This window comes from Thunnus thynnus, chromosome 10 (genome assembly GCF_963924715.1).
Source record: "Thunnus thynnus chromosome 10, fThuThy2.1, whole genome shotgun sequence".
Lineage (NCBI taxonomy): Eukaryota > Metazoa > Chordata > Actinopteri > Scombriformes > Scombridae > Thunnus > Thunnus thynnus.
In genome coordinates, this window is record NC_089526.1 from 5,351,941 (window position 1) to 5,369,859 (window position 17,919).

The 17,919-nt window shown below is 41.1% G+C and overlaps 1 protein-coding gene and 1 long non-coding RNA gene across 4 annotated transcripts in view; one reads left to right on the forward strand and one right to left on the reverse strand.

Moving 5' to 3' along the window:
• The window catches only part of sema6cb (semaphorin 6Cb), a 165,219-nt gene extending 155,872 nt beyond the window's left edge, over positions 1–9,347 (forward strand). For all 3 annotated transcript variants that reach the window (XM_067600560.1, XM_067600562.1, XM_067600561.1), the window contains one exon: positions 5,171–9,347. In XM_067600560.1, the coding sequence (XP_067456661.1) occupies positions 5,171–6,498 (1,328 nt within the window). In that variant the 3' untranslated portion in view covers positions 6,499–9,347. The remainder of the gene's footprint in view (positions 1–5,170) is intronic.
• Positions 1,905–15,005, reverse strand: LOC137190869 (uncharacterized). Its single transcript, XR_010930313.1, has 2 exons — positions 14,686–15,005; positions 1,905–2,607 (listed from the first exon to the last, which is right to left on the reverse strand). It is a non-coding gene; the product is annotated as an uncharacterized lncRNA (long non-coding RNA).
• Between the last annotated feature and the right edge of the window lie 2,914 nt (positions 15,006–17,919).

Consider the following 17,919-nt stretch of genomic DNA (forward strand, 5'->3'; position numbering starts at 1 on the left):
AATTTGTGTTGAGCAGACCCTTTAACCAAACTATTTTGTTGAGTGTTTGAAACAAAATGTATACTACTACTTGAAAACTTGACTTTCCCTTCAAAGCACAGGTGTAAATATTGAAGGACTCCTGCAGACAGTGTGGTTCTGATTGCCAGATGCCGCAGCACGCTTAATTTACCAGTATTCAATCAAAACTGTAGTGAAATCTTTGCTCTGTATGCATCAGCACACCTGGAATGAAATGCAGTGCTCATTACCACTACTTTTCAATTGGAATGGATCTGTTACATTACACCATATCACCTTAGCTCGTGTGCATATATTAAACCGCATCCAATTGGCTGAGCACTGAGGTGGAATATTATGCAAATTCCTAATAACAAGTGTACATGATTGAATTCACTCAGTCAACAGCCAGAACCGTGCACACATACAGCACATATACTGAAACTGTGTGCACATGTGTGTGTGTGTGTGTGCACGTGTACACTGACGCGCACAATCATGCTCCGTTTGCTAACCATGTCTGTCAGTGCACAGACATCAGGTATTAAAACTGTCAAATTGCTAAAGCTCGCAGCAACGGGGCAGAGCTACTCTGCTTTTTACCCGCATTTAAAAAGGGGAAAATAATTCATTTGTTCCAATCTTTAACCTCAGGCTGTCTTTCAAGAGTTAAATTGTTATTTTTAGTGTAGAAGAAGTAAATCTGAAGCATTAAGGGGTGGAGGGGAAGGGGGGGGGAGGGGTAATGCTCGCCAACGAAGCCTGGGGCCATTTCGTCTCGTTGGCTTCTCATTGGGATGGAGTAGCCATTAAGGGAACAATTACATGCACTTGTAAGCTTGCAGAAGCAGAAACTAATTAAGGCTATTTTAGAATGTCTTCACTTGATGCACAAAAGTAGTACACAAGTAGTTCTCCAGGTTACATAGTATTTAAATAAACCCTAGAGAAAAGCCGGGTACACTGGGAAAAGTTAACGGAGAAAAGAAAAAGTTGCTCCTATGTTTTAAATTGATTTGTATCTGACCTTGAAAGCGTTGTCTGAAATCAAAGTAGCCGGTCGTTTCTGGCAATATTTTAAATTCCGGTTTTGTAGATTTCTGATACAATTGAGCAAGTATGAAACTTCAAAGCGTTCAGATTACCAGTAATTGGTGTCATGGAAAAGCTTATGGGTGTTGTATTGTTAATGAAGTCGATTTAAGATGTCTGCGAGAGCTTGCAAAAGACAGCAGCCATTTACTTAATCACTTACATGCTTAAGAGAAGTTGTAACTTCCATTGTAATTTGTTTTCAGACTCGACTTCATCACCTGCAGGAAAAAAAAAAAAGCACCTCACGCGCGTATAAACAGCCGGGCTTGCTTACTTTTTTTTTTTTTCCCCTTATGCAAAATCCATCGCCAATTAGTATGACGCGGCACAGGCAACGCTGTACAAAACCTGCCTGTTTACATAACCTACCACGCTGTCTATTTTTAACAATATGGATACAATCATAGAGTGCTTCTCTTCCTACGGCGCTGTGGAGGAGCATGAGGGTTGTTCTCCAACGATATCACAGCTGCCGCAGGCTTCAAAACCCAGCAGAGTGACGGTCTGTCACTCACCCCATCACGTCTGTCTGTCACTCTGCCTCTCTCCCCATCCTCCTCCTCCTCCTCCTCCTTCAAATCTGCTCCTCGCACATACATTCTCTCCATCTCCTCTTTTTTTTTTTTTTTTTTTTTTTTTTCTCTCTGGCTTTCATCCCCACTCTTTTTCTTTGCTCTCGTTCCCCTGTCTCTCTTGGATCTTTGAGTCCCCTCACATTCACTCCCCTCTTCATTGCCAGTTTGTCAGCAAGGTTGAATTTCATCCCTTCATCTCCCTCTTCTTTTTTTTTTTTTTTTTTTCCCCCCCTGGCTGTCACCATCTCTCTCTCTCCCCCTTCACTCCCTTCCCTCCCTTGCCTCCTCTCATGCAGCCCATCTGTCTTTTTTACCTTTTGGCAGACTTGGGCATCTCTATATTAAGCCTCCGCTGAGCTGAGACCATGTTGAGTTGACACAGAAATATAATGTGACAAGTTAGAGACGAATACTGACTCTGAAGTTACGTATGTAAACATTGAAGGGAAGTTGTGAAACGAGTGTAAAGTAGCGTTAATTATCGCCTCTACTTGAGATGACAATTTCCCCCCATTAAAAGACCTTTTTTTTTTAAATTAAGAGTGAACATTTGTGTAAATGCAAATCCCAGTTTTTAGTATCCAAGCTGTGCGAAGAAAGCCCGAATGTGCAGTCGGCCAACACCTCCTGTGCGCCACCTAGCTGCTCACCATGCTGTCGGTATGATTCACAGGGTATTAATTTCACTGTGACCGGTGGCACCATATGTCCCGCATACCCAGTGATTGAGTCATCCAGCCTGCTCATGAAACATGTTGTGACAGGTCATTCGTAGGCTCTGGATTTGTTTACCTTAGCTGCACATTTCACCTCCCGTCGTGCCACTTGACTCATACTCCTTAACCCGGAGGGACCCCCTCAATAGGCCTGTAGCCACAGCGAGGGAGGGGGGGTGTCATGGTCCAGAGGGAGCAGATGACTCACAGGTACCAGGGAGCTACAGGGGTGACAGGAGGCAGAAAGCACAGTGAGATGAGAACAGCCACTCATTACAAAAACTGCACACCGCCGCCACCAGCAGGACACTGATCGGTTAGAACCGAAAACTTGGAACCACGAACATGCTGCAGAGCTGATTGGCGGCCTGTGTAATGAGACCAAAAAACTGTCCCAAGATTAAAAGAAGAGGTATTAACAGGCTCACTGCAGCATCACTTTTGATTGCCTCTCCCACTGGGATTGCAATTATGATTTATGACTTTTTAATGTGGTCATAAGTCAAGGCAATCACAAGAATAAATGGCTGAAAATTGAGGATTGTTAATTGGAAGTTCCATTCAAAGCATTATTTCCAGAAAGATTATAGCGCACCACAGTATCTCTGTCTTTGTTGGGAAAACGGATGCAAAGCACCCCTCAAAAAAACGAATGTAGTGATACATGACAATGAGATACACCTCTACAAGCACACCTGCTAACAGTCTAGCTCCAGATAATGAAGAGCAAAAAAGAACTAAACACGTTTCACACATCAACTCCGTGACCTAAATAATAAACACTTTTGAAAAACCGAATGGCCGGAAACTGTGTACATACAGATCAGTCACGACAGGGGAGATAAACCTTGTTTGATTCTAATTTTACCGTACCCTGCCCCATTTGTAACAAAATACTGTCATATTAAAGGTTGATGATGACATAAGGTAAATGAGCTGTCTTTCCATATTATGAGTCATGTAGTTACCATAGTGTCAGGTGCCTTTTGAGGATTAAGACAATGAGTTTAGATTGTACTCATTTGTGCTTTTGTCTCGTGTGGATTTCTTATAAGATTTGAATTCGAAGTCTAGCAAGTCTTTGATCAGGTTTTCTACCTCTGTAATATATATTTTAATATTTATCTCCAATTGCATACAGAGAGTGAGAAAGACCTTTTTGGTCCTAACACACACACATTACCTTTAATATCACTGTCTCAGGGGTTCACATTTATTCTCACCTTTCCATCCCACTAAAAATGAGATTCTTTCAAGTCTCAAAAGGACTGTAGAAATTCATAACTTTTGGCGAGTTCAGAGTGTGTTCAAGCTTTATCACAACACTAACTGAAAAATCTTGACACACCTGGGAGAGTAGGACAATAAGATTATACTGTGCATATCTTTAGACAATAAAGACTTTTCTACATTTTGTCTCCAGAGTTTGCTTTTCCTTCAGTTTTTCCTGGTTGTATGAGGCCATGCGGACAGTATTACAAATCAAAGAACAGGACAGCTTAACGGCAATGTTTCATTGATAGGACTTTTTTGCTTCAGTGTGATGAAGTAGCTTATGTTGGTTTACAACAGACATTTATATCTGGTTATATTATCGCTGAACAATCTCAATTGAATTTCCTGAAAATTTACCACATCAGGGTATACTGTATATCACTACCAAGATACATAACATATACACCCAGAAGAGTATTTTCATGAATTTCTATAAATTTCTTCACAAGAATAATTTTCTGGAGCAAAGAGCCTTCATTCTCTCAAGTCTGGGTGACTTATTTTAGAGGAAAGATTAATGCAGACCTAATTATTGAAATGGTCTCACTTCTACTCATCCACCAGTCGCCATCCTCATCATCATTCTGAACATCTCATGAACTATCATTAAGCCTGATTTAGACATCATTTTCCATTTTCCTTCCTCAACGAAGCTTTAATTAGCTGTTGAATTTAGCTTGTTTGGAACACCTGTATTTTTTTCCCTCCTCGGTGCAGCTCAGCCATCCCCCTCCGCAAACTAATCAGTTTCACAGAAACTGTCATTAAGGGTGGAGAGAAGGGTCTGACACCACAGATGGCAGCAGCCTCTTGCAAATGAGCTCTGATTACGAGAGGTGGCAGGTTTCGCTCCTGTTATCATCGCTGCCTTTCATGCCATTAGGGTAACACAGTTATAGGGTCACAAAACCCAAGGACATTTACATGCTAGATTTACCTTAACTAAATAACCTTGTGTTTTTGGTGCACTGTTGCACAGATTGTCCCCTCGGCTTCATTTTGAAAGAATTTGACAATCTCATTTGACTCTGTGTTGGCAAAGGCGCTACACTCAGTGAGCTATTGGATAGACCTGTTATTTTTGGCTCGTTCATCATACCAGGTGCTCTTGCCCCTGATCCTCGCATTGGAAAGCAAAGTCTGTGAAAATGACATCAGGTTCCTGCTGCTGTCCTCCCATCAATATTTAAAGCTCCAACTCATTTCAAAGTTGATTTCTCACTGACTGGGGAGCTCTTGGCCTCTGCCAGTCTGAAGGGAAAGCACAGGTCTTGGAAAGAAAGGCTGTATTGATCTATTAACAGTGGAAGGAAAAGAAGCCAAGAGCTTAGTTCAAACAACTCTCCCATGCTGTTCCCCACATAGTGAAGCCCCTGTAAACACAACCTGTCTGTCCCAGCTGCTACTTGACCTATATTAGCTCTTGAAAATGAGTGTTTTTTTTCTTCTGGCTCAGTCAGAAAAGCTCTAACTTGAGTACCCTTTTCTCAATCTTTTTCTGTTTTAAAGGTGTGAGGCGGCCTCCAGAGCTGGAGAAGACCCATCACAGTGTCCATTATACGCTCCTGATCGCTTGTGTTTTGGTGGCCTTCGTCCTTGGCGCCTTCCTTTCTGGCTTCCTGGTCTCTTGCTACTGTAACCACACAGGCCATAAGACCAAGAAGTTGACAAAAGATCCTGAGGCTCCAATCCCACATGCCCTGTCACTCCGCAGCCTGGCCAAACTTAACGGTCTCCTGGATAGCCAAAGCAAGGACGAAAAGCTGGAGGTGTCATCTCCAAAGATCTACAACTCTTTCTTTGCCAACGGCAAGGAGCATCACCAACCAAGGAGAAACGGCCATCATGGAATGACCATGGGAGACCTGGTCCATCCTCACCATCACCACCTCCACCATTCCTCTGAGCTCTCTGGTCTGCCTACACCAGACTCAACCCCAGAGCTGCCTATCAAGAGCATGAAAGCTTTCAAGAACCAGTGGGAGAAGAACCAGAATTGCAACAATGCCAAGGAGCCAAAGTCACACAACATTGGCTCCAGGCCCAGTTCTGCACTGCTTCCCCAGCAAGTCTTCCCCTACTCCCATAGCCTGTCCAACGGGCAGCCTCTAGTAGGAAGTCACCTCCATCCAGAGGAACGCAAAATCCACAACGTTGAACGCGTGTTATCTCAGCAGCCTTACCCTGGTTACTCACAGAAGGTGATGGAGGTAACCTCACTGGATGAGCTCCTGAAGCATATCCACGAGGCAAGCAGCAGCAAGAACTCCCAGTTAATTAGCCCGTCAGGTCTGATGGCTAGTGGTGGATGCCAGCTAGCCTTTGCCAACCGCATCCAACCTCAGATACCTGAGACAGAATCAGCACCCTACTACAGCTCATCCACTTTACCCCGAGACAGCCTTACCCGACGCATGGATGTTCCTCCGGATATCCCCCCGCACCACCAGTCAACCCTGGAGAGGAGGCACTCCTCCCAGAGGCACTCACTGATTGCTGCAGCTACAAAGATGCCCAATGGAGGTGGAGGAGGGGTTGGAGGAGGAGGAATGATCCCTCGCCAGCACAGCTTCAGCCAACGAAATGGCGGGCCCCACCAGCCACCTCCCCTCTTAGCACGGATGAACTCAACGGGAAGTGCCTGCGAGGTTCACTACCCCCTCATCCCCAATGGGTACCTGACACGCCAGCACAGCTACAATGGAGAGCAGCAGGAGATCCAACACAGGGGTGCTATCGTTCGCCGGGCCTCCTCTCTCAAACCCGATGTCCCTCCCAAGCCCCTGTTCATACCTGCCACGTCCCCCGTTAACCAACAGGGAAAGTTCAACTACTGAGGAGGTAAACTCCTGGACTAGAGAGGGAGTCTCCCTCATTGTGTCTTCTTAAAGGAACTTCCCTTTGAAGAAATGCAGTTGGTTCGAGGTTTCAGACCTTCACCAGAAAACACAACCAATCATGTGGCAGCCAGTGTCACTGTGGACAAAAGCCTCAACCAAACTTGTTTTTTTCCCCTTCTTTTTGTCCAACGAATATCTTTGTACCATATTGGTATTGCTCAGCTACTTGCTTATTATAGAACCGCTGACTTGGGTGACGTGACGCCACCTCCTTATATTAGGCTGCCAATGTCCTCAGTGTGGATTTACAATGCAACTAAGTTTTTGGACGCATTGATGTTGGAAAAACTACACATCAGTCATCTTGAAGACTTATAAGCCGGAGGCTACTGCAATGCTTAGATTCATGCTTTTGCTTAACCTTTTCTGATGTAGTGTTGGTAACCAGTCCCTGCCCGCCCCACCCTCGAATGTGTTTATATTATGCATGTGTGTGTATATATATGTGTGTTTATATCCACACCGTATATGTATACATATACATATGCAGTATATGTAACCTGTGGTGAAAAGTCAGCAAATTCCCCTGAAAGTAGTTATGTCTTTGCCTTACTATACTCTTTCATCTTTGGGCATATTAAACGATCCCCTACCCTAGGAAATATCTTAGGGACACCAAATCATGCACTTCATCAACACAACTCATTGTCAGTTGGCTAAAAACAATGAACCAGAATTTATTTGTGTTGACAAAAGAAAGGAAACACTTCAACAAAGCAGCTATACTCGTATTTTATTTTATTTTCCCGTCCCAGCAGATGTCAGGTGAATTAATCGGGTCCATTTAAGTTCCTTGAGAATGTTTCTATAAGATTGGTGCTCTACAAATGTAGTGGGTCTAAACATCCTCTGAAATGGAAATAAATAATACTGTATCCACTAAAATATTTTGGACCCAAAGAGGACAAGACAAACATGCCATGCCATCTGAGAGAATGAACATAAAATATAGAACGGACTGCAGTTATTATAATTATTAACTTTGTGGCTATTGGTTGTAAATAAAGGAATAATTACTAGCCAAATTTTAACTGTATGTGTAAATGTGTGCCTTATTTAATAATAGTGTGTGACATGGGGGTAGGGGTTAATGCAAGGGGCTCAGATGGCTACTATGCTACAGTATATTGTAGGTGTTTCATTTTCTATGGTCGTCAGTATGTGTCATACAGTATCTATTGTATATTTGAAGAGTTTCATTCCAGAATGAGATATTTGTCATTTAAATTTTTTCTCACCTGTTCTGATAAATTGATAACTGCGAGTATGATTGTAACACTCACTAATGAGTAGTATTTTTGTTATATCTTGTATACTGAGCCTTTTTTTTTTTTTTTTTCTACAAATTATCATCTAATTTTTAGAAACATTAAACACCAGATTATTTTTGAATGGATACAGTGTTTTGGAATGAAACCCTTCATTTCTATTTGTCTTTTTTGTTGTTTTTTTTCTTAATCCCAGAAGTGTGAGCCTGCAGATTTTTTTTGGGAGTGTTGGGCAAAGCAAGTAGACAGCCACAGACTGCAGATATTCAGGTTCGACTGCCTCCGTATTATGTCACTTTCCACTGGGTTTCATTGGGTGCCATTGTTGACTTCATACTCTTTTTTTTTTTTTTTTCCTCTTAGCAGTAGCATTAGCATATCTTTGGATTTCTAAAGGAGCAGTTCACAGTTCCTCTTTAGTTATCACCTACAGACCTGTAGCCATTGTAGAAGTCACATTTTACCGATGGATGCAGCAAATATGGTCTTCATGTTCAGAAATATTCAAATACTTTCTTGCTCTTATTTACCAGAAATAGCTGAGAAAAATAACGTCTCACACCATAATGTGTTGTTGGGTAGAAAGTGTGAAACTGGACTTCTACAGTGGTTACTGCTGTAGATTTGGACTTACCTGTGTCACCAGGTGTCAACTTCAATAAAGAAAGCAAATAAAGTAGAATGGAGATAACGTTTCTGTTTAGGAAATGTGTGGAAACACGGAGAAGTGCAATGATCTCTGATCCGACAAGCTGAGATTGTCTCTAGGATCGATACTTGGGAAACGATCATGGAACTGGTTCCCGGGTCGTCACGCCGCCAAACACCTGCTGAGGGTTTTCCTCAGGGATGGTGATGCCAATTGGCTCTGCCTCAGAAATATCACACCTTCAAAACTGTTCCCTGTTGCACTTTTCAGCAGAGCCACTTTGGCCACGGTTGACTGGAACCCTGATCAATTTTGTGTAAACAGCACTACGCTATTTACTGTATCTGAAAAGTGGTGTTTATTGATTGAAATTTCCCAGAGCTCATTTGACCCAATGAAAAGTTTACTATTCATACTCAAACTCCAGTAAATGAAGGAAAATACGGCCGACCACGTTTGTCGAAAGGAAAAAAAAAGTTGATTTTAGGAATTAACAGGCAGCAGAGCATTAAATAGCCTTTCGAACAACAGATACAAAACATCCAACTTGATTTAAGGTCATGACCATAATGTGTCATAAGAGGAATTGTTGCAGCTAGTGTTTGATGAGTGGAAGTGTGTTTTGTTTTTTTTTAATCTGCCGGTGACAGATTGTATAGGAGAGGGAACGGTCTCGCCTCTAATAGCTCTATCAGTATTTGATTTGGTGTAAATACATTTTATCTGGGCGGGGTCTCATTGATTCAGTATTATGTTCTTTTCTGTTTGATTTCCAGGCTTCGCCTCTTGAATTACTATGAATTTGGTCTCACAGAATACCATTGTATGTCTGTTATACTAGGAATAAAATAAAAATATGATGCAAGTGTCTCACTGGTGAATGTGTCAAAATACTCCTGTGTAATGGACTGCAATTCAATACAATAACCCTATACTGTACTAACTTTTTTTGAAGATTGTTATGTGCGGTTTTTGTAGAAGCTAAGCCAAGTGTTGATTTAAGTCTGTGGTCAATTGTGTGAGTGTAGTTAGTGTTACATTGGATTGCATTACCTCCACCGAGGATGTTAGGTCATCAGTCCCACTTGTTTGTCTGTCAGGCTGTCTCAAAAACATGTCAGTAGAGTGGTGGAAAGTTTGGTCATCAGCCAAGGAACAAGAGATTTTTGTTTTTTGGTGCATTTAAAAAAAAAAAAAAAAAAAATTCTTAAAGGAATACTAAAACATTTTGGGTTGTTTGCTGTCTGAGTTGTATAAAAAGATCAGTTAAAAATGGGCAAAGTCCAAAAAGTATTTGTCCAGTGGGGGAAAAAAAACAACTATTGCAGTCTTAAGAAAGTGCCAATGCTCATTGTTTTAATACGCGAGGGGCAGCAATGAGCCTCTAACAGCTTGGCACAGCAGCGTGAGACAACAAAGGCAGAACACTCCACGTACTTGAACAAGCCACAGAAAAGTCAGTTTTATGCTTTATCACATGTATTCAGACAAACTGTCCCTTTTGAAGGCTTTGAGTTTTGTAAACAGATTTCTGTTAAAAGTTCATCCAATCAAGAGCAGCACAAAGCCATTACAGTACCATACGTTCCTCCATAGTAAGTATCCAGATTTGGCTCCTAGGCAGTAGATTGGCCAATCCTGTTCTGACATAACCCCTAATAAGGCAAACAAAGCATTTCCCAAGATGTCAAACTATTCCTTGAACATTAGATATGTTTGCACCCAACTATTGGGCACATTTTCAATTTGTGCATTTAAAACTTCTCCTCAAAATAACCATCAGATAATTAGAAAAAAGCCAAAATGTCTCAAAAAAGTTCATATGCTTGACTGGCAGGTAGAAAAGTTGGCATATTGAAAAAAATATGATACAATAAAAACAGATAATTGGATGTCATTACAGTGTCACTGCTTTTTCTACCGTAGACAAAGCAGTCATGTCATTTGAAAACAGTTTCTATTATTTAAATATAATATTTTGAACATTGAGCCGCCTTGGAGGAGGAGGTACACCCTCTCTGTGTGCTCTCCATTATTGCACAGGTGTTTCTTTTTATTTTGTCCACCCTCTGTACAACCTGCAGCAAATTTTCTAGGACAGACACTCATCCAATAATTATCTTGCTTATGTTTGTCCTCTGTCACAGTACAGCACATGGTTTATAATGATGCTATGTGAACATAATGTCAAACATGAATTAATAGAAAGTACCTCCATGTTCCTCCTATAAAACAGATGATCCCTTCACATTTTGAAGCACCTCACTTCATAAACTGTTTATATTAATGAACAAATCTTAATTTCTTTGAGCTACTGACTGTAATTGAACATTTATTTTAACACCATCCATGTGAAGGTGAGTATGACGACAGAATTATTCAATGCCTCCAGTAAACCAAATTAGCATAATTGATAAGTACGTCATGAAGGGCCTCTTAGTCATAACAGTCTCTTCTCTCTGCTGTCTCATTACTCCAGGGACAAACCATCAGGAATTTATCTGAATAGAATGGACTCGAGTTAAAAGAGCTCTTACAGATTTTACTTAACTATGAACTGGGCAACCGGCCTCTTTGAAAGTCAAATGCACTGAAAAGCAGCTCAGTTGTCGGACAGAGTTTTGGTTAAGTGGAACATCCAACTCCATTGTTATTTGATTCCACCACAGAGTGAATAGTGTTGTTCCCACTCTGAACAAACCGAGCTCTGGAGTGTTTACAGGACAAAATTTGAATTTAACTGCAGAGTTGCATTGACTGATAGACTCCCTGCAGTCTATTACATAAGAGACGATAAACAATCCTGGTGTGAACGCAACCCTAGAGTGAGTAAATAGCCAGGAGGTGCAGGGGAGAGACATTTCGTTGTCTTGAGAGACGTTTCTTCGGGATTTATGTTGGTTGCTGAAAACATTGTGTATCTGAGACGTTTTGGTTCGGGGATAGTCACTCTAACAACCAGATCAATCTTACTGTTCTCACAAACCACAAGATGTATGTGGACATTTAAATAGTTTTAGGGGTTTTTTTGCTCAGGTATTGAGAATTTTGTATTATATCTCCATTAAAAGTATCAAAGTAGTGCCAATGAAGACTGTTGACAGACTTTTCAGTGGATTATCCAGAGTAACAGGGACGTTTCTGGAAAGAGCTTTGAATGTAATCTCAAAATTCCTTTCACCTCCACTGTATTATGCTGGTGAGAGAAATCTGAAAGCTGAGTAAATATAAGCAAAAGTACCTGTGTGGCTGAATACCGCTACAGGTAAATGAGAAAATTTCATTTGGATGAATCACACCTAACTGTGCTCATCCCCAGGAAATAAATAAGCACAGATTTGCTTTGAAACATTGCAAGAAAAGCGCATTTTTGAATCATCTTCATATTGTGTTTGTAGCTGAACTCTCTACAGGTACCTCTATTCAAGGTTTGTGCTGGTTGATTGCAAATGTGAAGGACTTCCAGTAGCAGCAAAACAGCCATCAGAGCAGCTTTACTCTGCCATTTCAAGGAAGTACATAAGCCGAACTTTACTGTAACGTCCTTCAATTGGACATGTTGTCTCTCTGTAAATGCATTTACTGCAGAGGTGTTCTTGGATAAACCAATTTTGGTGTTCAAGCAAAATGATGTTTTCCTCCTATTATATACAGTGAAATGACTCTGATGGGTGGTGAAGTTGACCTTTTAGCCCAAACAGTTCTCCTAATGAGGTGGTATCGATTAGTTTATGCAATTATCCTCCCCGCAGTCTATTAGATAATCATGTCTGTGTATGTGAGTGTGTTCTCTAGCCGTGTATTACGGGGAGAGGAGGTGACTGGGAGATGACGGTCTTTGTTGCAGTCGGAAATTGAACCCAGGCTGGATAATGGACAGCGATTAGCCGCTGCATAATTATTGGATTACAACAAAACACCAGTCGATGGCCCACAGTCTCAAAGAGGTCGGTCGGACTTTTCTCAAGCCCGTGTTACAGCCCTGCAGATGTCTACGAATAAGAGATAGTCTGGCATGCACTGCCATTTATTGTTCGGTGGACCGATAATAAAAGTTACAAAAGTACAAGCTTTCTGCTCAACAGTTAAGTAGGAATAAGCAACAGAAATTGGAGTCAAGTGAGGTGAGGAATAAAAGGGGAAGGGCTGCAGGTAGCACCAAATCATGAAACAAACAAAACAAAACGTGCTTTCTAACCCAACAGATCCCCACTGACTCACCACAGCTGGAAACAGCTGAAAGAAACATGATAAAACCCTAACTGGCTGCACTTATCTTACCTGTCGAAATAAAACACTAGCAGCCACCCATGAGTCCTCATGTTGAACCAGACAGTCTAATTACCTATGTGTGGTGCCGAAATAATGGTTGTATGAAAATCAAACAAACAAAGTAAGCCTACTGCTCGGACCCCAAAACCACTAAACTAGCGTTTCAATTGAGTTAACGTTATTTTACACACCGAAAGAAGTTAACCTCAGAGCTAAGTATCACAAGAGTTAACATTACAACAGGGGGAGACAGAGACGGACTGCTCTGGTTAAATCACAGCAGCTCCTGGCATTTTCACAAAGAGGCTTCTATCGTCTTGAGTGCTGGATCGGACAGGCTAGCAATTTGTGGCTGGAACCAGTAAAAAAAAAAGAGGGAAGACCAGCTGAGGATGGGGCAGACTGGGGCACAAACACAGGTGGGCGGTCCGGAGGCACTGACCAGGGGGGAATCCCTCCAGAGCAGCTGATGACGCCCTAATTGACAGAAGAAAAGACCGCACTGAAGTAAGACGTAACAATATGAAGAGCAGTCACCTGAACCCGATGATGAACAAGTGCTGATGGAAATAAGCCTAAACTGAAGTCATCATTCAACTCTTGTCCTGCAGAAGGAAATATCATTCCATTGGAGTAATTGCTTCACTATTGGCGTGCAATGTTCCACTTGAAAATGTGTGTAAACTTGTTTCAGTGGTTACATAGATGTTTATCATGTTCTGTCCCACTCATTGTTACCTAACCCACTATAAAAACATAAACAATGTACCACGCATCTGAATTCAACACTGATTTGTCTTTATGTGTGTCAATCAATTAATGTGTCGTTGTCGAGGCTGCTGCTAGCCAATGATGCTTGCGGCTCTTTCTGTCAGTATGCTAATGGTTAGCTGTGCCAAAGAGAGCGTTGGTCTTTTCTAAAGACCTCCAGCAGTCTTACTCCTTCCTTCGTAAAGTACCTGGCAACGTAAATGCTACATTCTGCACACACTGCAAGAGTACATTTTCGGTCGTGCACGGTAGAAATGCAGATATATAAGATCATATTAAGTTCCAGAAAAGAAACTCTAACTAAGAAGAAAGACAAAGCGTAAAGTACCCAGTAATCTTCCTAAAGGTAACTTTGTATAAACCTGCAGTGTGTGAACTTTCACATATTAATGAATATTTGTTACATTCAAGCCCTTGCCAAATAAGTTCACACAACACTGATTAGGCCTTTCACTTCAGATAATCTCTCTGTATTTCACAGTATATTGAGTTTTTAAATCTCATGTTGGGGGCAACGATCCCGCGCTGGCCGTCTGACTGTCAATCGTGTGGCTCCTCTAGACTTTCCAAATGTTGCTGGACCAAATGGACCAAATTCTGATAATGAAATGAGTCATTTTGTGGGGGTTGTGTGCACATTATATAATAATGAATTTTGAATTCAGTACATTACAGATCATACATTTCATTAATTTGGCATATGGTAGTTCAAATTTTATATAGATACTGACAAATAGCTGCAGCTAACCTCTGTAGGGTCAGTATATATGTATATGTGGGGGCAATATGGTGCACAAAAGCAATTTGATGTATTGCTGAATAGGCAAATTGTTGAATGGAAATTTGACCATCAAGATGAATTATTATGTTGTCATATCCTTGGCATTTTTTTTTCTCTTTCCAGGATCACCAACTGAGATGTAAAAATGGTTGAACGGGCCTCTTGTCTAGCCTGGAGCTATGTCCAAATCTCTCATTCAAAATTTCTCAACCTCTGAAAGGTTTTCCTGCAGACAATTTCGATCTCTAATCCTTTAACTTGGTCTGTGATGCTTTAGATGTTCAAAAAACAAAATGAAAACTATGTATGAAAACATAGTGTGTGACTCACATGGTGTGACTGACAGAGAAAAAAATTTCCAATTACAGTACATGGTCCCCTACCTCCCTTAATCTGTCTGACCAGTGACTCCTTGGATTTTTTACTCCTTTTAAATGGGTTTCTGTGTTGTCAGCCATTCCAGCGTGACCTCCAGCACCTTCCTCACAACCCTCCGGCCTTCCAAAAAAATACATCTCCAGTGGAAACGTGGTATATGCACCTAGAAATGACTTTCTTTTCCCCGTGTCGGCACCCTGGCAGCAGCACGCTGACAGCTGGCATCACAATTCATTATGTCTGTGCCGGAAAAAGCTGCAAAGAGCCAGGGAGAAGCTCTCACCATATTTCACTATCGAGACCTGTCAGTAAAATCATCACTGACACTGACAAGTTGCCAGTGAGTTATTTTATTTTTTTTATTTTCATTCATATAAAACAGGCAGATGTTAGGAAAACACTAATGCTGGCTGTGGGATACACGTACTCTTCCTTGGCCCCTGCGTGAGGTCATGCTCCTGCACTCCGTCAGCATTTTGTGAGTTTTTCCAAGGCCCCTCTTCATATTTTCTCATTCATCACTGTCACCAGCTTCAAAGTATAATCTTAGAGTACTTTTCGCCCTCCAGCAAACACTGAGGCTGTGCTGAACCCAGAATAAGTGTTGCTCTTCCTGGCCTGATGAGTGTCAGGGAGAGGTGTGTTCATAAACCCTGGAGCAGAAACTTAAGCTTGCTCACAGCTTGATTGGAGGATTTATTCTCCAGTTTCCTTAAAGCAGCTATGATTGATATTTTTCAGTATTAACAGTGTATAAAATTACTATGTGTAATGTCAAAGGTGTTGCTTGTAGTGATGAGACTACAGAGAATTATCACCCGACTCTGCAGCTTTGATTTTTTTCTGACTTAAATTTGAAAAACCAAAAGTTATTCAATTAGCACTGATATAAAAACAGACAAAAGCTGCGAACCAGCAAATGTCTGGTATTTTGCTTGATAAATGACTCCAACAAATAGCTCATAGTAAATATTAAAATTTGTATTAATTAATTTTCTGTTGGTTGACTAATTGATTAATCTGTTATTTGTTTAAACCTGCAGTGCAGAACTTTTACATAACGAGTTTACACAATGCTGATTAATCCTATCACTGGCAGAAAAATCTCCCTGTATTTCACAATATACACAGTTTTTAAATGTCATGTCGGGCGCGACAGTCCCATGCTGGCCATTTGACCATTAATCATGCAGCTCTTCGACACTTTACACACATTCTAATAGTGAAACGAGTCATTTCATGGGGGTTTGTGTGACGCTCAAAAATATTTATTCACCGTTTTAAAACCATAACAGGAGGTTACAGTCAGTACTGGCCATGGGGCATACAGGGACAAATCCTGATGGGCCAGCGGACTATCAGAAAATATGTTTTTTGGCCGGTGGACCATCAAAACACATCTGTTTTTACCGGCCCTCTGTGTGAGCCTGTCAATCAGGGTGCACATGAGAGCGTGTTGCATGCCTGTGTCAGGCAATCACAGCCAAGCGCCCCCCTTTACTCTCACTGCTAGAACGGGGAGACAAAAGTCCTGCACTCTATCTTTAAAGCATCTATAATTAATATTTTTATAATGCCAATATATCAAATAACAGTGCGTAATGTCTTGGCCGTGGCTCATAGTGATGAACCTCCAGAGAAATATAAGCGACTCCTCAGCTCCCCTCGACTTTATAGCGAGTTTCATCCCATTGTTTAACTGTCCGGCTGCAACTTTACAGTTTTGGTTCTCAGCATTCTCATAGTGTTGCTGTTTCAGAGAAAGAGCTCTAAAAACCAACTGTACACTATCTGCTCAGCACCTAACAGCAAGCAGACACAGTTAGCTGTAGACTAGCTGGTGAACATAGTGGAGCATTTAGCAGCTAAAGAGCCAGATATTTCCCTCAGGAGTTGGTAGAGAGCATAAACAGAAACTAAAAGAGAATGAATATTGGACTTAAATTCACCAGATGGACAGAAACACGACTCCAAATGAATGATAATGTTGCTCCGTAATTGCTGGATGTAGAAATTAGTTTGCTAACGGCTCACTTTATCAACTTAAAAGGTGATGATTTTGTGCGTTTCTGCTGCCCCCAAGTGGCCAGAAAATGGGTAATTGCAGGTTTAAACATTCATTCAATATTCAAGCATTCTAGCACAAAGCTATAATTTGATGATACTGTACCATATTCCTACAGTATGTACAATGACTTCTCAGTTGTCTTTTCTACATATTATTTATGCCGTGTTTTCATACCGTATTTATTTTATCATTAACTACATTTATTTTGGCTTTCAGTGAGACAGTTGATTAATGTGCTTTAAAGTCATTAAAACAGGTAATTTTGTTTGCACTAAATGAAGAGAACCCCTTCATTTTACACCTTAATGGTCCTGTACACTTCCTGTGTAAAAATTAAGGGGTAACAAGATAAAATAAACTTAAATGGTAGAGCAAATAAATGTATTATTTAGAAGATTCAAGTGAAGCATTAAATGCTGCTCATACTCCATAAACTGCTCTTACATGAATGATAAGGGGTTTTCATTTTATTTCATCACTTAATAATAACATCATTTTAGTAATTTTATTTAAGATGCCTGTTCCCTAATTTTGCAAATTTAAGCTCTGAGGACTAAATTTTGTCATACCAAGCAAGCAGTAATAGATTGTATATATGGTGGTTTAGATGTTGAGATATTTCACTGTGGACCAAGTCCCACAACCAATCCAAAGTACCAAAGCATGTCTCTGATGACTGTCAGCTTTGTCATTATCATCCACAATGTCATCCTGGATCAAAGGACAATTTCTCTCTTTTAAATTGTCTTTTAACTGAGGGACCGGCTCTTTGGTTGGGCCACCTCAGCTCCCTCTCGGGATTGTATGCAAAGGCTGCATTTTCTACTCGCCCTCAAGACTCGATTTAAAGGATCTGAGAAAGTGCCTCATTAAAGTGAGCATTAATTTGAGCTTGTTAAACACCCCGGCACGACTTTCATCTCATTTTGTGACAGAAACCACTTGCTGAAATTGACAGTAAAGGAAGTTTTCAGTTTTAAGTCGGGCAGCTGGATCTTTCCCTGTCAGGATGGATTGTGAAAGCAGGGTGAAGGAGCCGGGCAGAACTTTTCTGAAGTCCCTTTTTCTAATTAACTTTTCAAGTCTTTGAAGCACTATGTGTGTTCACGCCTGAGAGGAAGACGGGTGTTAAAATGTCACCGATTGCCCAGTGGGATGGATGTCATCACGG